Here is a 26,222-nt window from a genome sequence, read left to right as displayed (position 1 = left end):
AAAAAAAAAAGAAAAAGAAGAAGATAGCAGGAGGGGAAGAATGAAGGGGGGGGAAATCGGAGGGGGAGACGAACCATGAGAGACGATGGACTCTGAAAAACAAACTGAGGGTTCTAGAGGGGAGGGGGTGGGGGGATGGGTTAGCCTGGTGATGGGTATTAAAGAGGGCACGTTCTGCGTGGAGCCCTGGGTGTTATACACAAACAGTGAATCATGGAACACTCCATCAAAAAGTAATGATGTAATGTATGGTGATTAACATAACAATAAAAAATTTAAAGAAAAAATAAAATAGATGGTACATGATAAATTTAAGGAAATATTAAAAAGAAAAAGAAATGTCTTGTCTCCTCATTTTGCAGGACTGAGAGGAATGAGGAGCAAGAGGCAATACAAGAAAGGGCTTGGCTGCAGGTGGAGATGCTCTGCATGCTGGGAAGGGCGGCTGCTATCAGGAGCGCGGCAAGGGACCTGCTACAGTAAACACACATCACAACCATCTCAAAGGGTGTTCTGCCAGCCCAGGAAGATCTTTATACAAAGCAATTAACCTTAGGTTCGAGGACCACTTCTGCTTGGGTGTCAGCTATTAGGCCCGTACAATAAAGTTTAGACAAATTACATAATATTCTTTAGACAGAAGATCATAAAAGTGTATATACTGCCATGCAGGAATCATTGCGCAATTTTCTTCTGGGAAGATAAAGTACGTGACAGAAAAGAGAACAAATAAATAGAAAAAGGCTAAAAAAAATATGTCCTTAAACATTTCATTTCAGCGGAATTGAAATTGAAGATGCAATTCGATACTTGTGCAAGAAAACTTAAACCAAACTGTCAATACTGGATATTTCTTTTAAATACTAACAAAAAGTACAGAGTCTCCTTCGCAAGTCTTTATGAGACAAGGATGATGACTTTCTGCCGCGAAGGAAGAGTTACTAGAGATTCAATTGAGATGAACCCAAGAAACGCCCTTATTAAACCATAAATCCTTGCTGGCAACAGACGTGATGTTAGCTTTGGAACCAGCAGTATAAACAATTTATTCCAGAGAAAATACCAGGATGAAAGGTGCCGGGATTATTAGACAGTGTCCTACTCACAAAAGAGCCAATTTATTTTCTTTGTCAGAGAGATGTAGGAGAAGAGGGGCTCACTGAAGATTAGTTTGCGAGCCATGGGCTGCGGAGACCGTTTGGGGCAGAGGCCGGTATGCCGGGGGGGGGGGGTTCAGGTTGCATTAGTCTAGGCTTGAGGCATGATGACGAGGCTGACGTGGACATGTTGAGAAGGGGAAGCATTGATGGGACGTGCAAGGTCGGAATGTGCCAGCCCTGTGATGTGCCTTGTGGGGTCCTTCCCTTTGCAACTGTGGGGCTCTCGGGACGCCCTTCCCTGTCATCAGCAAGCCCCTCTCGCCAGCCACGTTCCCCCGTGGCTTTTCACCTTCATGCTGTTTTGTACCTTGGATTCCATGCCCCCCACTCCCCCCTCCCTTTAACTCGTCTTTCCTTTCCTTTTCTGATCTTCCTTCCCACTCTCCACGTGGCAGTGTTACCCGGGGTGGTGTCCATTGTAAACCTCCTTTCACACCTTCCCAGCGTGCTTCTTTGTCTGTCTCTGAGGACGTGGCAACTTCCGTGGCCCTCTCCCGAGCTCCATGTGCCCATGGGGCTGGGAGGAAGGGGAATATTTTTCTAGCTTCCTCTTGCTGCTTGCAGGTGATTTCTTCCCATCCCCATATAGAAACCCCTTTTCTTTTTAAGCATGTGCCATCTGGCTATATTATCTACTCACTTCTATATTCTCTGCCTTCCACCAACTTCCCAGTGAGATTCACTTCCATTAGGGGCTCTGGAATTCCGTTCAAAATCTTCCATATGTCCCGTTTCATCATTATCCCGGTAAACCTCGAGGTTGTGACAGATGACTCAGCCAACCTCCAGCCTCATACCTCGTCATCTTCAAAGAACTGAACTCCATCCACTTCCGTTACTCACTCCCCATGGCTGTACCCAGGACTTCACTCTCGCTGAGGATTATGTCGGACACATTCTTCATTCGTGTCTACTCCTATCGTTTTCTACTTTCCAGGCAGTCCCCTCTGTTACTCCCTCCTCATCTGTTATTCTACTTCAGTGAAATGCCCAGTCCATTGGCTCCTCTATTTTTTCTACTCCTCACCTTGACTTCCCTCTTATTTTAATATGGATTCAATAATCCTTAATTGGAACGATGATCTTACAAAATCCTCAATTCTGGTGCCCCTTCTATTTCTGCGCCACCCAACTTCTGCTAAATTCATCCAATCCTGGATGAATTAACAAGAGAGGAAGGGAAACATTTGGTGAGTTGGAGCCACCCCAAGTTCATGATTCTCATCCTCAATGCTGTTTGGCAATTTTCCGTGTGCCCAGAAATTGGCTGTATTGCCCATTCCTTTTCTCTTTAAAAGGCCCCACCCTACTTATTCCCAGCAGCTTGCTTCATTCTCTACTTCTCTGGGGAAACATATGCCATGTGGCAGGAACTCCTTCAGTTTTCTGCCATTTTATCTGCTCATCCCTGTACGTCCCCACCTCAATGGAAGAGGTGTCCTCCCTCTGCCTTTCACTCTTCCTTTCCCTGAATCCCATCTCTCCTTGTGTCATCAACCTTTATCTCCCTATTCGCTCTCCCACTCCCTGGCACATGAACCAATCGGTCTCTCTCAACACGAAAAACAGTATTTCACTAATTTGAAGCTGTTCGCCAAGACTGCACTTGCTTCACCTCACCAAGTTCCAATGGACTATTAAAAAAAAAGAGAGAGAGACAGAATAGGGCCAGGAACAATAAGAAGGTGGCTGCATGCAAAGTGTTGATAATCTGGCTACAGAAACACTAAATTGAAAACGTCCTTTGAACACACTGGATAGCAGGTTTGCAAAAATTGAAGTGAGCTCACAGTTCTGACCAGCACATTGGAGAGAGAGAAAGGAAACAGTGGAAGATAAAACGGTGGTAGATACAGCTTCTTCCTGATCACAACATGGACATAACAGAATTATTTGTTAAAACCAGATAACTAGGGCGCCGGGGTGGCTCAGTTGGTTAAGCGACTGCCTTCAGCTCAGGTCATGATCCTGGAGTCCCGGGATCGAGTCCCGCATCGGGCTCCCTGCTCGGCGGGGAGTCTGCTTCTCCCTCTGACCCTCTTCCTTCTCGTGCTCTCTGTCTCTCATTCTCTCTCAAATAAATAAACAAAATCTTTAAAAACAAACAAACAAACAAACCAGATAACTGAACAAAGGAGGAGAGAGACCGAGCAAGATCATGTGAGAGTCAAGTGAAAGACAGAGAAGACGCCTGTGAGTTGGGGTGGAAAGGGGAGTCGTGGGTTGGGAGGGCCAAGGACGAAGCTATGCTTCGAAAGGATGTAGAGGAGGGAGCCAGCTGAGCTGCCTTAAAATCTTCATTAGAATGTCATACAACGCTACTATATTTCGAACGTTTCAAAGTCTTTTCATGTCCGAGATTTCATTTCTATCCCCTAGGAGGCAGGTATTATGGGTGATTGGAAAAAATGGGTGATTGCTTTTAAAAGAAGCAAAGGCAAGAATAGATGTGCGAATAAGGAAGTATGGCTCATTCAGGAAGGAGGTGATGAGGGAAAAGAGAAGGAGGGTTACATTAAAGCACTTCAGGGGACTGCTCTGAGGAGGCAAGAAGGAGAGCAGTGGGGGTGGATGGCGCTAGGTTTTGTGTTACAACAGAAGCCAAGGAAAGTGGATGGAATTTTCTCTTCCTCCCCGCCCCTCCTGCCCCCTTCCAAAGTTGTTGAGGAAGGAAAAGCCTGGAGGGGACCAAGGCACAAACGTGCCAGAAAAGCATAGATTCCTGGTCAAGGGGCAGTGGATGAGCTTTAAGGGACTAGAGAACTAAAATCTTACACAGAACTTTGTGGGCTCAGTGCATCTAGTTTGGGGGTGGTGGAATGAGAACGAGGCAACAAATCTTTCATTTGACTCTCGGGTAGGTAGGTTGGTTGGTTCATTCATTCATTCATTCATTCATCCATTCATTCATTCAGCTCCATGCCCAGCGTGGAGCCCAATGTGGGGCTTGAACTCACAACCCTGAGATCAAGACCGGAGCTGATATCAAGAGCCAGGTGCTTGACCGACTGAGCCACTCAGGTGCCCCTGACTCTCACGTTTTAAAACCCTACCCAATATTAAAAACTGCCATGTTGAAACAAAGGGATAGAGAAATGAAGGAGTTAACACAAATCACAAACTCAAAAATGGGAAAGGATGCCAAGCTTTATAAGAGTCTATGTGGAGTAAAACAGTGAACTGTCTGATACACGGACTCTCCCCAAGCATAGAGACAGTAAATTTACTTAATCAGTTGGGGCTAGAGAGAGAGGAAAGTGTGAGTCAGTTATGTAGATTCCAGACTCGAGAAGAGGAGCCCATCAGGCAATCTGATTTGATTCAAGATGCAGAAAGCATGGCTGTCACCAGAGTGTATGTTCTAAATGGGTGAATTAGAAAATAAATCAAGCCATCAAGAAGGCAAGGAGGGAGAGGGCGAGAAGCAGGCACAGGTGCCTAAGTAATCTGTAGCTGATGAACAGTAATATTGCCTCCAGTAAGGAAATACACGTTAAGATTAAGCCAAGGGCAGGGCTGAGATGATGTATTCAGAGACAACCGATATGGATCAAGGAGGGGTCAGCGTCCCTAAATGACAGAAAGCGTCAAAGTACATGATGGAAGAGATGGAGGTCAACCGGCAAAGAACAGTAGGAAATTGCTCATAAACAGGGTATATGAAAGCTTCCAAAAAGGAAAATACTGAATCAAAACGAGGGAACTAGATTTTGCCAATATGAAAGGAATAAAACCTCCAGAAGACAGAAGGAATACAGAACTCTTTAAAAGGGTGAAAACCAGGAATAACTCAGCTAGGGTAACAGTTCTTATGACATCCCTTCATTTGTTAATTCATTCAACAAATATTCACTGAGTGTCTTCTCTCTGCTAGTTATGCTTTTAGGTATGGGTTAAAAAATGATAAGCAAGAGGACATGGTCTTTGACCTGAGGATCTTAATGAGAAGCAGGTAGGCAAATGCAAATTAAAATTATAGAAGAAGTGTTTATTTATTGATTTGAGAGAAAGAGAGAGCAGCAGAAGGAGAGGGAGAAGCAGGCTCCCTGCTGAGCAGAGAGTCCGATGTGGGGCTCGATCCCAGGACCCTGAGATCATGACCTGAGCTGAAGGCAGATACTGAGCCGTCTGGTGCCCTTAAAATATATTTAATTAGAAGTGTATTGAATGCTCTGAAGCAAATACATGTATAACAGGGAATCACTGGTCTTGCAGGGATGTCAGAAGAGGCCAGTACCAGCAGCATGAGTGGGTACTGCACTCTTGAATTGCTGGGGAAAAATATTTCAGATAAAAGAAGTCTCTTGTGAAAATGCCCTAGGTCAGGAAGGCTCATAGTGTGGCTGAGGATCTAAAAGGGCTGTGTGGCTGGAGTAGAGTGAGCCTGGGGGAAGGAAAGATCCAAGGCTTGGCAGAAAGCCCAGGCCATGCTGGCCACACAGATCATGTCAACGGTACCGGACTTTCCCTAAGAACAATGGGAAGCCACTAGAGCCTTTTAAGTAGGAGAGGGATACAATCCGATTTGAGATTTAGCAAGATGTCTTTGGCTGCAGAGTGGCAAAAGACTGCAGTCAGGGGGAGAAGACTGGGGATGAGTTAGGAGGCCACTGTGCCAGTCCAAGTGAGATCACCGTGACTCACACCAGGGAAGCAACGATGAAGATAGAAACAGTGAGATCAATCTGAAATGGATTTCGGAGGTAGAGTCAGTAGAACTAAATGTGGTGCGTGGTAGAGGGAGTGTCTAAGGGTGACTGATTCCAAGGTTTTGGGGATGAGCAACTTGGTGAATGGCAGTGGCATTTACCAAGAATAACAGAGCAAAATTTCTGGAGGTAAAAGAAGTTAACGACTTTTCCACTTAAAATGGCATGCTGAGTGCTGAGCAGATGAATGGAAAAGACCCCCACACACCGAACACAGCTCATGGTATTCCAGAATACAAGCTAGAGAGGTGATCCTGAACTTTCCAGAACAGAAACAGGTAACCAACAAAGAAGAGAAGAACAGCACCCTACGGGCATTTGACCTCAACCAAACATAACTGACTTCTTGAAGACAATCGAGCAACGTGGACGCATTCTGAATAAAAACCATTTTGCACCTTGCAAAACTACTGAAAAAAGTATATAGGCAAAATTAAAGCCTTTTTAGACACCCAAGGATTCAGAAATTTTACTTCCCATGATTCTCTTCTGATGGTGCATGCTAGCAAAACTGGGGTGAAAATTGGAGATAAAAGACACAGGATCCAAAAATGATAGTACTTGACTTGACTATAAAGAAAATAAGTCCCAGGATGGCTAGAGTGCAATTCATCTATTTTAGAACAGAACATAAGTGGGCTCTAGGTAGAACTTTTCGGGAGGGATCCAGTGGATTCTAGTCAATACATACAGTAAATAAGAAGTGTGCAATATTAGTGATAATGGCAGAGGGGGCATTTATTTCTTCTCCCAAGAACAAGGAAGAGACATTCAGAAACTCTAGGAAGAACTAAAAGCTATCCAAGAAAATCATCATCTAAATATGAAGCAAACTGAAATTTGATAGGACTTTGAAACTCCGTGCTGAGAACATTCTTCTTTGAGAGACCTCTAGAGATTAGGACACTGGATCCATTGGAAGAAGGAAATGTAATCCTAGCATGTTTACTTGCCTCTTTGGTGACTAATACGTGTATGTTAATTATGACATAAATGCTACTGGTTTTCAAATGTTACAGTTAACTCGTAGACCAGGCATGAATAAAATTAATGATGGTAACAGAGTAGAATGAATATATATTCATCCTTGTCTATGGAAAAAGTAAGGCACAGCTGATGCAAGTTGGAACACTGAAGTCTCAGCTTACAGAGCAGGAAGTCAAGAGAAATGATCTAGAATTCACAAAAAGAAGTTAAGTTTCACTAACACTGTTTAAGTTAACAGAGCCAATAGAGGAAGTAAACATTTTTTTAAAAGACTTTATTTATTTATCTGAGAGAGAGAGCCAGAGACAGAGAGAGAGCACAAGCAGGGGAACATCAGAGGGAGAGGGAGAAGCAGGCTCCCTGCTGAGCAGGGAGCCCGATGCGGGGACCAATCCCAGGAGCCTGGGATCATGACCTGAGCCGAAGTCAGACGCTTAACCGACTGAGCCACCCAGGTGCCCTGAGGAAGTAAACATTTTAATATAGACACCAATATTTGGGAGCTTGCCAACAAATTAGGTAATTGGATAAAATAGCCAAATTCTTAGAAATAAATACCAAAACTGATTCAAGGAGAAATTAAGAAAATCAGAATAGATCTATAACAAACAAAGTGAATGACCTAGTAATTAAAAAACTTCCCACCAAGAGAAGCTCAGGTCCAGGTGGCTTCACCACTGAATTCTATCATACATGAAGAATTAATATCAATCTCTCAAAAGTCTTTCAAAAACAGAAGAGGAAGGAACACTTGCCAAATCATTCTGATGTTACTAGTTTTGTCATTATACCCCCAAAAAGACATCACAAGGAAAGAAAACAACAGGTCATTATCTCTTATGAATATAGATGTAAAAATCCTCAAAGAAATATTAGCAAGTTGAGTCTAGCAATATATAACAAGGATTATATACCAGGATCAAGTGAGATCCCAGGAATGCCAGGTTAGCTTAACTTCTAAAAATCAATTAATCTATAGAATAAAGGACAAAATGATATCATCTTAATGGATACAGAAAAAGCATTTGAGAAAATCCAACACGTTCTCATGATAAAGGAAAAAAAAATCATCAAACTAAAGGAAACTTGCTCAATCTGATGAAGGCTATCTATAAAAAACCCACAGCTAACATCATATTTAACAGTGAGGACTGAATGATCTTCCTCAAAGATCTAGAATAGGCCAAGGGTGTCCAAGCTTGCCATTTCTACTTAAAACTGTGTTATAAATTTTAGCCAGGTCAATTAGGCAAGAAAAAGAAATAAAAAGCCATCTAGATTGGAAAGGAAGAAGTACAACTATTCATAGATCACATAAACTTGCATCTGCAAAAAACCTAAGGAATTCACAAAAATTATTGGAACTAATAAACAAGCTCAGCAAGGTTGCAGGATAGAAGATCAATATACAGAACTATAAAAAAATCATTAACAGTGACCATTCCAAACACAAAATTAAGGAAATAATCACACTTTATAACAGAATCAAAAGGAACAAACTACTCAGGAAAGAATTTTTTTTTAAAGTTTATTTATTTATTTGACAGAGAGAGACAGTGAGAGAGGGAACACAAGCAGGGGGAGCTGGAGAGGGAGAAGCAGGCTTCCCGCTGAGCAGGGAGCCCGATGCGGGGCTCCATCCCAGGACCCCGGGATCATGACCTCAGCGGAAGGCAGACGCTTAACGACTGAGCCACCCAGGCGCCCCAGGAATGAATTTAACTAAAGAAATGCAAGGGGATTAAGAGTACACTTATTGTGATGAGCACTGAGTACTGTATAGAAATGCTGAATCATTGTATTGTACACCTGAAACTAACATAACCCTGTATGTTAATCATATTTCAATGTAAAAAAATAAATGCAACACTTTTATACTCCAAACTATAAAATATTAATAAAAGAAATTAAAGAAGATCTTAATAAGATTCTATGTTGATGGATCAAAAGACTTAGTATTGTTAAGATACTTCCTAGATTGATCTACATGGAATATTATCCAGCCATGAAAGGAATGATATATGCTATAGCTCCAACATGGGTGAACCTTGAAATTATGCTAAGCGAAACAAGCTATCAATGAACTAGGGATATAAGATTAGTAGGAAATAGAGAAGCAACTACCTGGAGGACTAAATTTAGAAATTGGCAAAAACAAAACCCCAAACCCCCCAAAACTCCAAAAACAGAAAGCAAGTATCTGGAAAGGGGTAGACTGGGGAGGGCTGGCTGGAGCCGAGAACTGTTGCTTTTCATTTTGAATTCTTTATTATCCATATTTTAAAAATGTGCATCACTTGAAATTTTAGGAGACTATAAAAATATACATAAAAGTAGTGCGTACGATAATTCTTTCCCTCCCATAGACACCCATTCTTCTTCATCTTTTTTTGAAAAGAGCATGGAGCCTGACATGGGGCTTGATTTCATGACCCTGAGATCAGGAACTGAGCCGAAACCAAGAGTCACATGCTTAACCGATGGAGCCACCCAGGCGCCCTCATCTTATCCATTCTTTAGCACCGAATCAGCTTCATCTCAACGACCCCCAAGCACTAGGCATAGACTATGGAGTCCTTTCATTACATAATGAAGAGACTGCTCTTGGAGATACATTACCTGGGCTTGGCTCTAACCTGTCAGGTCTTTATTTAGCTTTGTGAAATGTTGTCGTTTTGCCAGTGTTATAGTTTCGATTAGTCATCCGTTTGCTCATTCCTTCATTTAATGTATATATTTCTTGAATACCTACACACAGTGCTAGGAACTGGGGATATTCTGGTGACAAAGACACCCGATCCCAAGGAGCTCTACTCTCTTAGGAAGGCACAGTAGTCACTAGACAATTATAAGGCGATGGACATAAAGAAGGGCACTCTAGGAGTGCATGGGAGGGGAACCTACAATCTTGGAAGTCAGCAGGGCTTTCTGGAGATGGTGACTTGAAATTGGGATCTGAAGGATGAATAGAAGCTCGCCTGGTGAAGGGGATTCAGGAGGGGGCATAGCAGCCTTGGGAGAATGGCTGCCATGTAGACTGCAAAAGAGGGGATTTAAGGGAAGGCAGGCAGAATGGCAGACCCCCAGAGATGTCCCTGTCCTAATACTCAGGGCCTGTGAGCACACGACTTTACAGGGCAAAGGTTCTGCAACGTGAGTTAATGTAGGACCTCAAGATGGGGAGCTTATCCTGGATTACCTAAGTGGCCCCATATAATCATAGGACTTTTTATAAGGAAAAGAGGAGGCGGTAAGACCCATTTCTGATTTCTGATCTCCAGAACTGCACAATAATACATTAGTGTTATTTTAAGCCTCCAGATTTACGGTAATTCATTACAGCAGCAATAGGAAACTGATAATGGAAAGAGGGCGGGAGAAATAGGGAGGGACGGGAGGATGAAGTTCCCCGGATGACATGTTAAGGAGTTTGGACTTTATTCTCAGGGCAGTAGGGGCCTTGAAGGGTCATACTTGTGTTTCAGAAAGATTGCTTCAGGCAAAGTAAGGGGGAAGTGGGGGAGGTGGGTGGCAGGACCAGGTCGCCTCATGAACCTGCTAGCGTGGACTCTTCCACACACCGCCCTGGACGGTCCTTTCTCTGGTGACGGTCCCCTGGTGTTGGCTCAGCAACGACCCTGACTTCTCTATGTCAGAAAATACCGAGTACTCCATACTGAGCTTTGAGCCAGGAAAAGAGACACGGACGGACGGACGCAAGGAGTGAAAGTTCCCGGGGCTGGGGCAGCCTCGGCTCCAAGAGGAGGTTTTCTCACCTTGGTTCTCCACGTCCTTCAGGGGGTCCACCCCTGGAGACAGGATGAAAAACATGGGTGTGGCTGGTCCTGATTCCTCAAATGAGGTCGCAAAGTCTGGCGCTCTTCCCGCCACGTATTGGCTTCCCAACTTCTCCTCGACAAAATCTCTGCCGGGAAAGAAGTACACACACGTATATCCATCACAGAACTGTGACACTTGAGACAGGGAGGCCTACAGACATGGCAGAATGTACTCAAGGTCATGGGCTTGGTAGTTAGTTACAGAGTTGGGGCCAACTTCCGGTTCCCTAGTTGTTAAGTCGACGCTTAGAACCTGTGCCGCTATTGCTGGCCTGCTGGCCTAGATCAGGGCTTGTTCTGAATCCCCATCCGACCACGTCACTGCCAACTCCTCTGGGAAGCCTGGGTGTCCTGTCCCATCACCACCATCTGCCGGAAGATGGCCAGGATCAATGCTTTCTGGAAGCCTGCAGGCAGCTACATCCCTCATACTCCTTATGCCTGCGGTCTCCCTTCCCTGCTCAAGATTTAAGGCCCTCCGCCTTCCTATGCTCTCACGCTCCTATCTCTGTTTCATCTTATTCCACTTACCAACGTTCCTTTCTAAACCTTGCAGCTGCAACCACTTATTGGTCATCTGGCCCAACTCTTGGCCTCAACTCTTCCCCAAAGACACTATTCTCTCTGCAGTCTCTTCTGTTGGGCTCATTTCCTGCCTCTGACCTACCTCAGGACTGAGTTGGGATCGTTTTCCTCCTCACCGATGACTGCTATTTCCAAACCATGACTTCTCCGTGCTTGGGGGGCTGTGGACACCACGTTCCCCTGGCTGCATCACCACGACCCCTGCACGTCGATGTCGCCCACTATTCCACCATCACTCTACTCCTTCCCTGAACACTTGACTCATGGACCATCTCCACTAGCCCGAGTGACATCAACATCCATGTGGATAATCCTCCAGATTCTTAATCTTCATATCTTCCCCCATTCAGCCACCTGAATTCATGGCCACACCTTCATCCTTGTCATTACTTGAGGACTTTTTCTATATCTGAAACCTTAAATTGAAACCTCGCACTCTCTAAGACTGTTGAATCACAGATCTGTACCTCTGAAACAAGCGCAATATATGTTAAAAAAAAGAAAAAGAAGAAGAAGAGAGCAGGAGGGGAAGAATGAAGGGGGGTAAATCGGAGGGGGAGACAAACCAGGAGAGACGATGGACTCTGAAAAACAAACTGAGGGTTCTAGAGGGGAGGGGGGTGGGGGGATGGGTTAGCCTGGTGATGGGTATTAAAGAGGGCACGTTCTGCGTGGAGCACTGGGTGTTATGCACAAACAATGAATCATGGAACACTACATCAAGAACTAATGATGTAATGTATGGTGATTAACATAACAATAAAAAATTTAAAGAAAAAAAGTTCGCTGTTTAAAGGAAAAAAAAAAAAAGAAAGAAACATCGCACTCTCTGACTAAAGCCTCCTATCAGCAATTCAACAACTGACCCTAATTCCACCTCTTGTTTGCCTGCATTGGTGTCATGACAGATGTAGGATTTTCAGTATTTTGGTCTCCCTGTTTTCGTTTTTAAAAATCATCCCCTTACTCGGGCACCTGGGTGGCTCAGTCAGTTAAGCATCTGACTCTTGATTTTGGCTCAGGTCATGATCTCAGCATCAGGCTCTACGCTCAGCTTAAGATTCTCTCTCCCTCTGCCTCTGCCCCTTGCCCCCTTTCCTGCATGCTCTCTCTCTCTCAAAAAAAGTTAAAATAAATAAGTAAAATAAAATCATCTCCTTACTCTCTTCGCTTCTTTCCTATACAGTGTAGACTCCATGGCCTATAACCTTAAAAAACAAACAAACAACTTCTTGAGGTACAATTGACATACCATAACACCCATCTATTTAAGTATACTATTCAATAATTTTTGATAAATTTACTGAATTGTACAGCTTTCACCATAATCCAGTTTTAGAACACTTTCGTCATGCCAGTAAGATTGCTCCTGCCTACTCTAAGACTTACTGCTCCCACCATCCAGCCCCAGGCAGCTGCTAATCTGCTTTCAGTCTCTACAGACTGCATGACTTATGATGTCCAGTCATTATCTCGCCATGACTTATGATGTCCAGTCATTATCTCGCCATGACTTATGATGTCCAGTCATTATCTCGCCAAAATCCTCATTCCCCCTTGCCTAACTCCTACCCTGACACACCAGCTTGAACTGAGCCACACTCTGGACCAACTTAACTCTGCATCTACACCTGGGCTGTTGGATGTTGCCGTGGAAAACCATCCAATGGTGAAGACTGGTGCCGTTACCAACATAGGGTCGTAACTAGGGAAGCCCTCAATGCTGCTGGGAGTTCTTCGGGTTTTGCTGGTCGGCCTTCTCGCCCACTTGTCACAGACTCTATTTCAAACTCTGCATCCTCCTCAAATTCCAAACCTGCCACCTCCTCTGACACACAGACTCAACTGATGGCCTTGCTCCCGACTTCTCAGAGAAAATAGAAGCCATTACACAAGATCCTCCTCAGTTTTCTTCATCCTTCTACTACCTCAGCTACAGCCTCAGCTCGTCCTCTCTCCCTTCTTTGTGGTCAGAGAGATGTTCTTCCTCTTTTTTTTTTTTATATGAAAAGATGTTCATTGTCATTAGCCATTGGGGAAATACAAATCAAAACTACAATGAGATACCACTTCATACCCATTAGGATGGCTATTATCAAAAGAAGGAGGAGGAGGAGGGGAGGGTGGGGAGGGTGGGGAGGGTGGGGAGGGGCAAAGGTTTTCTTCCTGCCGTGGATGATCCTCGCGCCTCTTCTCCGGGCACCATTATCTCTCACCACATCAGGGGTACCCAGCATCCTTCTCAATGCTGATATCGACGAGCACCTCTTTCTAAACTGTCCACTTAGATATTAAGAAAATACATGGCAAACACAGAGCCATAGGCCTTGTGGGATTTGGGATGTTGGTACAAAAGCTCCTGTTACTACGAACACATGACCTTTGTGCTCAGCTCTGCTAGTTGGGCCATGCTGAGACTGCCCCATGCCTGCCCTGGGGTTCTCCACTCTCCCGTGTCCCTTACCGCATGGCGTAGGTCATCCGGTCCGGCCGCATGACTCTCATCATGCAGAGGCGCTGCAGGGCTGTCTTGTTCTTCCACTCCTGTGGAAACTTCTCCTTCTCGGGACATTCCGATTCCACAAACTTTTTCCAGCTCTTGGCAGATCCCTCAATGTCCCGATCCAGATTATAAAATCCTTCCATTGATGCAAGTGCCTGAGAAATTTTAGAGAATCTTGCTCTGAAATGCAGTTTCCCCAGAAAGCTATAATTTTCATCGTGTTGGGGGAGGGGGTCAAAGAAGAAGATCATAGTGTAGATATAATTCTGTCTCATTCATACTCTTGTCTGGAATCTTGGACCTTTCCCCCCAGCTAAACTCAAGGAAGCAGAAGGCATTGATTCAAGTCACCTTCTGCAAACTGCACCAATAATGTGCAAGATTTAGCAAATAAAGTGTTTGGATTATTAGTGGCAGCAGAGATTGAGCAGCACTTGCCTGCAGGGTATTGTCTGGATGGAGGGACAAGAAAGGATGCCATGAATTTTCTGGTCATGGAGCCCAGACCTTTTAAGTCTCTGACTCCTTTGTTTCAGGACTCACTCCGCTGGCAACTCCTGTCGAGTTCTCTCTCAAGGCGTCCCTAGCATCATTGACTTCGTGTTAATGCCAACACTAAATTTTCCATGAGTTGCTTGTTTCCATAAGAATGAAGCACAAATGCATAACTTGGTAGTCAAATGTCTTCATTTAGTGCTTCCTTCCGATCCATCCAGTGAACCAGGCACCCTGCTTCCCTTCTACTCTGTCCAAGAGTATCTGTGGCCAACCTTGGAGCTGTGCCAGCCTCATTACCAACTCAACTCCCCGTTTACTCTACTTTCACCATGTGAGAGGTCCTTGTTCTTTCCTCTCCCCAATTCCACTCCTTCCTTTTCTTGTGCTGGTCCTGATTTGTGTGTGTTAAGGTCCTACAAGTTGTTAAAGTCCTGTTCATAATTAGCAACCTCTCTCAGGTTCATCCTCTCTAACCTAGAACACAGAACCTTCCCATCCTCCTTGTGTGTGCTACTTGGAACTACCTGTGGAGTTGATATCTTTAATAAAGGGCCTGACGCAATGTTTAGATGTTTGATTGTGATGGCTTTAAAGTCTTATCCCTCCATCTTCCTTTTCTGCTCCACATCCAGGCAAGCTGATAAGAGCGTTGGCCCTCCCTCCTCTTGTGCTGGAGGGAAGTTGTGGCATGTAATCTCCTGCCCACGTACAGGAATACTCACCCTGGCCCCAACCCTAAACTACCAAAAAAACTCCAAGGGGGTCTCCTTCCTCGGCTCCCCCCAAGCCATTTCAGACTGCTTGGGAGCTCCTCTGCTCTCCCAGAAAGACTCATTATGTGAGTAATAAACTCTTTAATACTCTCTTGGTATGTGTGTGGCATCATCAGTCTTGATATCAGAACAAAATTTTGGGTGGGGTTTCTTCTCATTCCATTTCTCCAGAGTGCCCACATAAACATTAGTCACTTGGGACATTTATTTGCAATCTTTCCATGATTACTCAACTCTGCTTGTATGTTTGGTCTCTTCAATGAGATTAAAAACTAGACTATGTCCAAACCACCTACCAAAATGCCACGAATTTTAAGGATCCCGATACATTCTTTCTATTTGAATTCATTCATTCATGCATTCAATTCAACATTTACTGAATGTCTACTACATGCCAGGTACTTGGGTAGACAAAGGAAAACAAGAAAGGACACATGCCTTCCAAGGAGCTTGCAGTCCCAAGTTAAGGAGAAAGAGGAGATGAGGGAAGCCTTAGCAGGTATACACAATTCATTTGGGCAGAGACAGAGATAAAGAGAAGGGAAGGGCATTTGTAGGGTGGGGTCAACAAGAGTCAAAGTCTGGAAAGGGAAGAGTGTGGGACATGTCAGAAAGCAGGGTGACTGCAGGAGAGGAGTCTTACCAGTGACCGGGGGCAGGTAAAGCTGGAGAAGGACAGAGACCCTTAACCTGGGCTTGCCTCGGCTCATTTCTCATGCGGATGAACCCATGTCCTGTCTTTATGTGCCCTTTCACATGGGCTCTGTGGTCCCCCAACTTCACCCTGGCCACCTAGCAGGGGATGGGCGTAACTCGTACTGAGAAGTGGGGTGGGGAGCAGTGTGTAGGATGGAGAAGGGAGCGCCAGCAGTCGAAGGTTCTGGTCTCAGCCCCCCTCTTAGGAGCCTCTTGTGACTCAGAGATTGCTTTTAAACCTTTGTGGGCTTTGATTTTCTCATTTGGAAAATGAGGCCAAGTCATCCTTGTCTGCATAGCTCATATTCTAATGCAGATACAAGTGCTTTGAAGACTATAAAGGCCTCCCTGGTGCTTCCTTGGGGTGCCTACAGTTATTGAATTGCAGTTGCTGGTGTACTTGTCTGCCACTTCCCACAAGACGGTGAGTTCCCTGTGGGCAAGGACTTTCTTAGGCGGCTTTGTATGCCTTGGCCTTGCAGGCTCTTGGCACTTAGAAAGTGCTCAATTAATAAAGTTTGACATCTGTGTGGACAGCGGGAGGGCTCTTGACAGGCTGAGAAAAGCTGCCGCTGCTGTAATCACTTCTCTCTGGGCTGAGGAACTGGCTCCCATCTTCCTCCCAGCCTGCATCACCATTAACCCTTCTGAGCACCCATTACCCCCTCCGGCGACACCACAAAACGGAGCAAATGATGCTCTGATCAGTGTCCCCAGCTGCCGCGACTGGGTCTGGGACGGACTTTCTTGAAGCTCTGGGTTGAACACAATGGCCCCATTTAATCTCCCAAATGAGGGAAAGGGATTTCTAGCCTTCTAATAAGCTAAATGGAAATGACTAATTAACCTAATTGCATTGGACTGTGTAGCAAAACACAACTGTGCTCAATTGGCATCCGGAGGGGTTGGGGAGAGGCTGACAGGGATGTGCATCACAGATGAGATTTTTATAATGAAGAAACAGAACATGCCCATTACCTTCAAGTTCAGCATTCGGCGAGATTTAAGATAAAAAAATCCTTACAGAGGGTAAACAATAAAAGCACTGTTTTATCACCCAGATTTCACTCATTACCCGCTTATTAGTTCTTTTGGAGGGCAACAAGGCAATTGACCTTCCTCACAGATAGAATTAAAAGACATTTTTTATCATGTCTTATTCAATCATATTTGTTTCTTTAGGCTAAAATCCAACGGAACACTTAAAAGGAGCCTTTATCAAAGGCTTCAGGGATGTACGTGACACACTGCGTTCTGTTTCAGCTGCTCACATCTGGCCCTGTGCTTGAGTTGGACGGGTCTGGACTCTGCCGCTCCCCATAACACAACTCACAGAAAGAGAGAGAAAGCTTCATGCATTTCTAAAAGCCTTTGAAAAGCCAGAGAAGCCTAGCCCACAAAACCAAACAAAAAGGCAAAGCAAAGCAAAGCAAACAATCCGCCTTGTGAAAAGAGAGATGGAACCAGGTGGCACAGAAGCTTCGGAGTGGAGTAACGTAAAATGAAAATAGTAGGGAGTGGCTTTGAATCCTTTATTCTTTCTGACTTTTGCTGCAGAGGGTTTTGTGGGATAACATAGACAAAGGCAACTGGACTTGATCCAAACTCACAATTCCTCAATCTTTTTCCTTCAGTGGGCAAATGCCATCAGGCATGACCCACATCAACCACAGCGTACGTACACACCACAGCTGGGTGATGAATAATCGTAAATCTTAGGCGTGAACTGTGTTCCCCAAAAAGACATGTTGGAGAAGTAACTTCCCAGACTTGTAGATGTGGCCTTATATTTGGAGACAGGGTCTTTGCAGGTTCCATCAAGGTGAGATGAGGTTACTAGGGTGGGCCCTAAGCCATTAGGACTGGTGTTCTTGTAAGGAGGGAAGATGGTCACCTGAAGACCATGGGGATGGGCTGAGTCTGCCACAAACCAAGGAGCACCTGGGGCCACCAGAAGCTGGAAGATGCAATGGAGGAACCTCTCCTAAGAGGCTCTGGAGGGAGCATGACTCTGCTGACACCTTCATTTCAGACTTCCAGACTCCAGAACTGCAAGAACACCCAGCTTGGGGTGCTTTGTTATGGCGGCTCAAGGAAACTAGCTACTGCAATCCGTTCACGTTTACTGACCATTTACTGTCTGTTCAAACCCCATGAAATGGGTATGATGACGGCCATTTTGCTGATGAGGAATGAAAAGTTCAGAGGAATAAGATAATATGCCAGAGGCCACATACACTCAAACTTGAACTTGAACCCAGGAATGTCTGACTCCAGAGCCTGTGTTAACCAGTCTATCATTGCAGCAGTTCTGCAAAGGGGCTCAATCAGAACTGATTTCCAGAATTTATCTTCCATAAGGGCACATAGGAGGCACTATTCTCAACTCTAGGTCTACACTGTCCAACAAGGTTGTCAATGAGCCGGTGAAATTGGCTCATGTGACTGAGGAAGTGTGTTTTTAATCCACCTAATTGTAATTATTTTTAAAATTTAGGTTTAGAAACTGGAACTTGCTTTCATAGTTGGAAAACTTTTAAGTATGTTTGGAACAACTGAGGTATAGGAATCAATGATTTTAAATCTAGATTTTAGGAAATCTAAATACTTTATCAAGTATTTTTTAAAAGATTTTATTTTATTTAAGTAATCTCTACACCCAATGGGGGGCTCAAACTCACAATCCTGAGATCAAGATCACATGCCCCAGGCACCCCTTAAATATTTCCAATGAAAATTTAACATCTGAACTGAAATGAGCTATTAGTATAAAAAATACACACCAGAATTCAAATACAAAAATATAAAATATTTCATTAATAATTTTTTTAAAGATTTTTTTTAAGATTTTATTTATTTATTTGAGAGAGAGAGAGAATGAGAGACAGAAAGCACGAGAGGGAAGAGGGTCAGAGGGAGAAGCAGACTCCCCGCCGAGCAGGGAGCCCAATGCGGGACTCGATCCCGGGACTCCAGGATCATGACCCGAGCCGAAGGCAGTCGCCCAACCAACTGAGCCACCCAGGCGCCCTCATTAATAATTTTTATAACAATTGCATATGAAATGGTAATTTGGCTACACTAGGTTAGAGAAAATACATTATTAAAATTAATTTATTTCCTTTTATATTTTTCAATGTGGCTACTAGAAAATTTTATTTTATTTTTTTTTAAAGATTTTATTTATTTATTTGTCAGAGAGAGAGCAAGCGAGCACAAGCAGGGGGAGTGGCAGGCAGAGGGAGCAGCAGACTCCCTGCTGAGCAAGGAGCTGATGCGAGACTCGATCCCAGGACATGGGATCATGATCTGAGCCGAAGGTAAACGCTTAACTGAGCCACCCAGGTGTCCCGAAAATTTTAAATTACATATGTGACATGAATTATATTTCTTTCGGACAGTGCTACTCTAGAGTATGTCAATTCATTCATATCTTATGTAGCCTAGAAAAGTTGATGGTTTTCTACACATATCTTCACAAATCTCTGCATTTATTATGATTTTTCTTAAGCATTTTAGAAATTGTTGTGAATGGGGTTCTTCCTTATTTCTTTTCCAATGTAGTGTTCCTCTTCTTATTTGCCAGATGGAGCCCAGGATGACAAATGCAGTTAATAGATGAAAGTCAAATCACACCTTTATTATTTTGGCCAGGGATCAGCAAACTACAGCTTGCAGACCCAATCTGGCTCACCACCTGTGTTTGTAAATAAAGTTTTATTGGAACTCAGCCATTTCCATTTGCTTCCATATTGTGTGTGACTGGCAGAGCTGAGTAGTTGTGACAGAGTCTGGCCCTCAAAGCATAAATATTTACTATGTGACCCTGTACAGAAAGTTTAATGGAGCTTGATTTAGATACAGCCCTGATTTAGCTACAGACGATGAAAAGAATAGCTGCAGACTCTGAAAAAGAAGTTAGAAAAATATTTTGGGCAGTAGTGGCATGAGTGGTATTAGCCTTGAATTTCCTAAGATGGTCCCTTTGAAGAGGAGAGCATGCATATAAATATTAAGTTGTGGGCTTCCGTTATAAAGTAAATCAACTTGGGTGGCTCTCAAGGGAATTATGCTCCGCAAACAAGCCAGTCTGCAAAGGTTCCATACTGCAGGATTCCATTTACATAACATCCTTGGGAGGATAAAATTATACAAACGAAGAATCGATTAGTGGTCATCAGGCATTAGGGGAGGGAGCACGTTGTTCTGGTTAAAAAGGGCAACATGAGGGATCCCTCTAGTGATGGAATTTTCTGTATCTTGACCAGGGTGGTGGTTACATGAATCTTCACATATGAAAAACTAAACACACATTCACACACAGGTGCATAAAAACTAGTGAAATCACAGCAATATTAATGGATTGTATCAATGGAAATTTCCTGGATGTGATGTTGCATGACAGGAATGCAAGATGTTATCGCTAAGGGACAGAGGGTACAGAGGATATTTCTGTTTCTTATAACTGCATGTGAATTTATATTATCTCAAAAATTTAAACAAATCAATAAAAAAATATAAAGAGAAAGAGAACCAATCCTATTACTTTAGACTCCTTCTTCTTTGTCCTACGAACCATGTATAAGATGGAACAAACATGGAAGATTACAAACAGGGTTCATTCTGTGTAGATGCCAGAGCTCCCAAAGCACCAGCACCTGCTGTGTGTACTCATTCAGGTGTGGACCTAACAGCTGCCCACGTGGACAGCAGGCCAGGCCTCTGCGGTGGGTGGTCACTTCGTTAACGTTACTGCCCGGCATCATGTCACACCCTGTCCATGCATGCATGGTCCCTACAGAAAGGAGCTTATAGTTTGTGATCTTTTCATAGAATAACGTTCATAGAATCTCAACTAAACTAAACTGCACAACATGGGAGCACCCGGGTGGCTCAGTAGGTTAAGCGCCTGCCTTCAGCTCAGGTCATGATCCCAGGATCCTGGGATCGAGCACCGCATCGGGCTCCCTGCTCAGCAGCGAATCTGCTTTTCCCTCTGCCTCTAACCCCGCCCCGCGCTCGTGTGCATGCGCATACATGTACGTTCTTAGGCGGCTTTGTATGCGTTGTACTCTCTCTCTCGCAAATAAATAAAATCTTTTTAAAAAATAAACTAAGCTGCACAACATGGCAAGAAAATGGGCTTTGCATTAAATGGGAACAGATACCACCTACCTCCTGGGTGAACGTGAGAAGAAAATGCATTTCGAAGGTGTTCAATAAATGTGAGCTATGATGAACCACTGAGAATCCCAGGCTGGAATGCATCCCCTGCTTGGAGGCTGAGTTGGGACTCACATTGACATGCCTGAACAGAGCTTGGCATCTGTCTGCTTCCTGGAAGCCCTGTTGCAGCACCCCGTGCCAGCCCCAGGGCCTCACAGAGGAGTGCACATGCCAGCCCTAAGCGCAGGCAGGCGCAAGGCAGGGAAGCTTGCAAGATCTTACCGCTTCCCCACATCCTGGAGGCAGAGCCCTTAACTTGCATGTACCTGCTCCTCTACAGAGCCTTCCCAGCAGGCCCAGGAAGGGTGAGCTCTGCCGTGGGGGGCCAGGTAAAGGCATGCACCTATGTTTAACACAGCTCCCTGCAAGAAACCTCAAAGGAAGCCCTGCTGACTTCATGGGGAAAAACTCTAAGAGATGAGAACCTGACTTATTCCTGGAGGCCTTTCCTACTGACCTTGATGCCTCCCCAGGCCTGATGGGAGAGGAAGCCCACGGGACTGGTGACACCCGTCTGTCCTGGAGATCGAAGCAGGAAATCCAGCTCTGCCGCATCAACTTCCTGGTTCATGAGGAGAATCTGCAATGTAGAAGAATGGTACCACATTTCTTTAGGAGGTGGGAGTCACAGGGTTCTGGAGATCTTGGGGTTGGCACTCAGGGTAATTATTGCTGCTTTGAACCCTAGAGTTTGCCACCAGTTTTGGTTGTTGAAAGAGGGTGGAGAGTAAGAAATTGGGTATCTCCACCTCACACCAGTCAGAATGGCTAGAATTAACAAGTCAGGGAACGACAGATGTTGGTGGGGATGTGGAGAAAGGGGAACCCTCCTACACTGTTGGTGGGAATGCAAGCTGGTGCTGCCACTCTGGAAAACAGTATGGAGGTTCCTCAAAGAGTTGAAAATAGAGCTACCATACGATCCAGCAATTGCACTACTGGGTATTTACCACAAAGATACAAATGTAGGGATCCGAAGGGGTATGTGCACCCCAATGTTTATAGCAGCATTGTCCACAATAACCAAACTGTGGAAAGAGCCAAGATGTCCATCGACAGATGAATGGATAAAGAAAAGGTGGTATATATACACAATGGAATATTATGCAGCCATCAAAAGGAATGAGATCTTGCCATTTGCAACGACGTGGATGGAACTGGAGGGTGTTATGCTAAGTGAAATAAGTCAATCAGAGAAAGACATGTATCATATGACCTCGCTGATAGGAAGAATTTTTAACCTCGGGAAACAAACTGAGGGTTGCTAAAGTGGGGGTGGGGTGGGAGGGATGGGGTGGCTGGGTGATAGACATTGGGGAGGGTATGTGCTATGGTGAGCGCAGTGAATTGTGCAAGACTGATGAATCACAGATCTGTACTTCTGAAACAAATAATGCAACATATGTTAAGAAAAAAGAAAAAGAAGAAGATAGCAGGAGGGGAAGAATGAAGGGGAGTAAGTCGGAGGGGGAGATGAACCAGGAGAGACGATGGACTCTGAAAAACAAACTGAGGGTTCTAGAGGGGAGGGGGGTGGGGGGATGGGTTAGCCTGATGATGGGTATTAAGGAGGGCACGTTCTGCGTGGAGCACTGGGTGTTATGCACAAACAATGAATCATGGAACACTACATCAAAAACTAATGATGTAATGTATGGTGATTAACATAACAATAAAAAATTAAAAAAATATTATCCAGAAAAAAAAAAAAGAAATTGGGTATCTGTGCAAATCACTCCTGGGTGTGTGTGTATTCGCCCCAAATAACTAACCCTAAACCTTGGTTAGCAAGCATTTCGTACATCAGTCCTAAAGGCCACGGAGTACATCTCCGCAATAGAATTAAGAAGATGACACATACAGGGGCGCCTGGGTGGCTCAGTTGTTAAGCGTCTGCCTTTGGCTCAGGTCATGATCTCAGGGTCCTGGGATCGAGCCCCGCATCGGGCTCCCTGCTCCGCGGGAAGCCTGCTTCTCCCTTTCCCACTCCCCCTGCTTGTGTTCCCTCTCTCGCTGTGTCTATCAAAAAAATAAATAAAATCTTTAAAAAAAAAAGATGATACGTACAAATGACATGATTTGAGGAGAATGTCGAAGTCACATGTAGATATACGCAAAACAGAAATGCATACATGAATCAACAATGCAAAAGTTTCCAGAATAGGGGAGTGGCCAGCAAGCAGGGGTGAGGAGACTAATTTGATTAAACCTTCTATATGTAGTTTTGAATTGGGTGTTGGAGAAGCTAAGAGGTGGGACTGTCTAGGCAGGGAGGGAAGGTGCTCCGGAAAGGGACTAAGGAGTGGGCAGAGGCTAGGAGGGGGAGTTGGTGAGGAGTGTGCAGCGGAAGGTAGAGTGCTCTCTAGAGCTAATAAATGATTCACACTGAGAGGTGCTTGGGAAATTGTCCATCCCCTTTTAAATGGTGTTCTGTGCTCAGAACAGATGGGAATGCTCACTAAGAAATAATAATTTGGCAAGTTTGAGGAAGAGTCTCTAAGGGAGGAAAAAGGCCTGGTAAAATGAAGTTAAAATATTTATGAGGAGAGAAGAGCGAAAGCTAGGGTTGGAAGCTCCTTGGGGCCTGGGGGCAATGAGTGTCAGGAGAGAAGATGCTGGGGTTCAAGCTTTTTATAAGTAGGCTCCACGCCCAGCATGGAGACCAACGTGGGGCTCAAACTCACAACCCTGAGATCAAGACCTGAGCTGAGATCAAGAATCAGATGCTTAACTGACTGAGCCACCCAGGTGCCCCAAATTAAAAATTTTTAAAAAGTAATCTCTGTGCCCAATGTGGGCTCAAAGTCACAACCCCAAGAGCAAGAGTTGCATGCTCTGCTGACTGAGCCGGCCAGGTGCTCCAAGGTCTTTTTATGATGGCCACACTCATCTGGGCTGGAGAGGGAACACAGAGGGTAAGGGGGAGAAGCCACACTACCACATCCCCGTGCATTCAGGCTTTGCAACATGCAAAAAGAGTCAGCCCAGAAGTGATCATAGACTGTTTGGTGTCTAGAATTGAAAGAGGCCTTCAAGATAATTTAGTGTGTGCTCCCAATTAACTTAGGGAAAAAATTCCCAATCCTAAATGATTAGAGGGATAAATGCAAGAAAATAAAATTTTCTTGGCTTTTTGAAGTTGATAATAAGTGGAAGACAAGGCTTTTCTCATTAACACTGGAAGTTCCTGATGCACCCAAACCCTTGAGAATCAGAGTTCTTAAGGACCTCTTCAAGGCCAAGGCTGCCATGGCTATGGAAAGCATTTGTAACTTCTTATTCCATGGGAAGTTTGGGACATTAAACCCGCATCTCTCAAGGTAAATAAATAATGAGGATGCTGCAAATTTTCTTACAGCATCTCAAAAAGTATCTAGTTATTTGTATGGCCATTGAGTTTCATTGTTTGTGCCAGTTTGGCACAAACTGGTAGGCTGCTGGAAGGCTATGTTGAGGAGGATCGTAGGTAATCCGAGGAAAAGAAGAAGTACAACAGTTGATCAGCCATGGCTGCCATGAGTGGGACAATCGTGAGGCAGCACGCGTGCACCATATTGGACCTTCTTGTCCGATGCCTCTGCTTAGAGCCAAACTGTCTTCACATTCTATGGGAAGCGTTATGAAAAGAAGAAACTTTCTTTACACCTGCTGGTTGGGCACTGGAAAATGACCTCTCTTCTAGAAACTTCTTCAATCCACTTTTACCTGAAAGGTAAGCTGAGCAAGATAAGTCAGCTTATCACACTCGAAAAGCCCACGGGTGGTGTACTGGTACACAGAGAAGGTGATGCTGTCTATCAGATTGGTCACGCGCTCCTTGAGGCTCTCATCTGGGGCAGCCTTCTCCACAGCCTTCTGGAAGACGATGCTGAACGCCTGGGGGCAGGAGGTTGGACACTGGTAATTTACACAGATCTCTTTGTATATAGCCAGTAAACTTAACCTGTGAAGAATATTGTAATTTGCCAGCCACAGAAATGTTTTCCCAGCATATCCTGCCAAGAAGGGACCGTGGCAACAAGACAACATGCTATTAGCTTTTTTCTTAGTTTGCTTATATGAATTATTATGTTGCCATGAAGTGGGCAACGCTTTGAGGCATACAGACAAGAGCCTACAGTTTTGACCAGTGAAAAGTAACTATCCAGTAGCCCAAATCATTAAATTAGATCCAGGAAGTTTTGTTGGATAACTACCCCCAAAAAACACAGCCAACAATAACCAGTTGGGATTAATGATCCCAGCCAGTAAATTCCAGATTTCTTGATGGTAGAACGAAAATGTGTTGGGACAAATTTTTGTCTTAAAGGGCCCCTTGTAAACATCCTGGGCACTCAGAATATTTTAAAATAATTATTTTTCCATTTGGGAATGATCAGAATCTCATGTGTTGTATTTCTTCCTATGAACTGTGCATTCATTTGGAGAGTCCACTTACATGTTCCTTATTTCCTGATAGACCCTTCCTTCAATCAGAGAGCAGGCAGCATAGCCTGCTTTGGCTATATCTTCTGAACATGAAGGCTTTCATATGAAATACCAATTTACATGAGTCAATTTTTCATTATTTTAAAGTATACAGCATTTATAAAAGTAAATATTAGTAATGCTACATTTTGAATGTGATATTTATACAACGCATCCTTAAAGGAAATCGAAATCAAGCTATCATTGGGCCTTTTCAATTCGTGGCTATGCAGATTTCCAGTCTTTCTCTATTTTCCTTTCGTGGCTTCAAAAAGAAAATAAAAAAATTCTTAGGTCTTTCTAACACCAGGTATTGAACCTCAATGGAAACGATATACAATCTGTGTCTCGATATTTCCTCATTTGCAAAATGGGGGGGAATATGAATTCCTCTATTTCATAGTTCCATTGTGTTTCTTGTTACTGAAACCCTTGCAGCCTTCCTTCTTCATTCAGTGTTGAGGACTGCAGCAACATCTGACCACCCTCAACCCAATCCCCTGGGATGTTTCCCTGCACTTGGAAGGCTGGGGATTGGAAGAACAGCTTGGTAGAAGCAGATCTTGCCATGCAGTTCCACACAGAACAATCTGAGAAACTTCCCCTTGCAGAGCAGGTCTGTAGAGACCATGTGGGTAGCTTCCCTCTGCCCCCCAGTGGTTAGTGTGGTATTTTTTCCCCCTAAAACTCTCTTTCTTGAAATGACAGCAATCAGTACATAATTTCTAGTTACTAAGCTTAAACAAAGTGATTTGCAAGTCAGGAAAAGATCAAAAGAA

General features: G+C 44.2%; 1 protein-coding gene across 3 annotated transcripts in view; it reads right to left on the bottom strand.

Moving 5' to 3' along the window:
* Nucleotides 1-26,222, bottom strand: part of LOC141370723 (dynein axonemal heavy chain 9-like) — a 149,762-nt gene that overhangs the window by 48,633 nt on the left and 74,907 nt on the right. For all 3 annotated transcript variants that reach the window (XM_073881722.1, XM_073881723.1, XM_073881724.1), the window contains 4 exons: nucleotides 24,682-24,852; nucleotides 21,434-21,556; nucleotides 13,745-13,938; nucleotides 10,633-10,781 (listed from right to left, as the gene is read on the bottom strand). In XM_073881722.1, the coding sequence (XP_073737823.1) occupies nucleotides 10,633-10,781; nucleotides 13,745-13,938; nucleotides 21,434-21,556; nucleotides 24,682-24,852 (637 nt within the window). The remainder of the gene's footprint in view (nucleotides 1-10,632; nucleotides 10,782-13,744; nucleotides 13,939-21,433; nucleotides 21,557-24,681; nucleotides 24,853-26,222) is intronic.

Source organism: Callorhinus ursinus, unplaced genomic scaffold (genome assembly GCF_003265705.2).
Source record: "Callorhinus ursinus isolate GAN/ISIS: 27379988/994484 unplaced genomic scaffold, GSC_fseal_2.0 scaffold43, whole genome shotgun sequence".
In the NCBI taxonomy this organism is placed as follows: Eukaryota; Metazoa; Chordata; class Mammalia; order Carnivora; family Otariidae; genus Callorhinus; species Callorhinus ursinus.
This window is presented reverse-complemented; position numbering and strand designations above follow the sequence as displayed.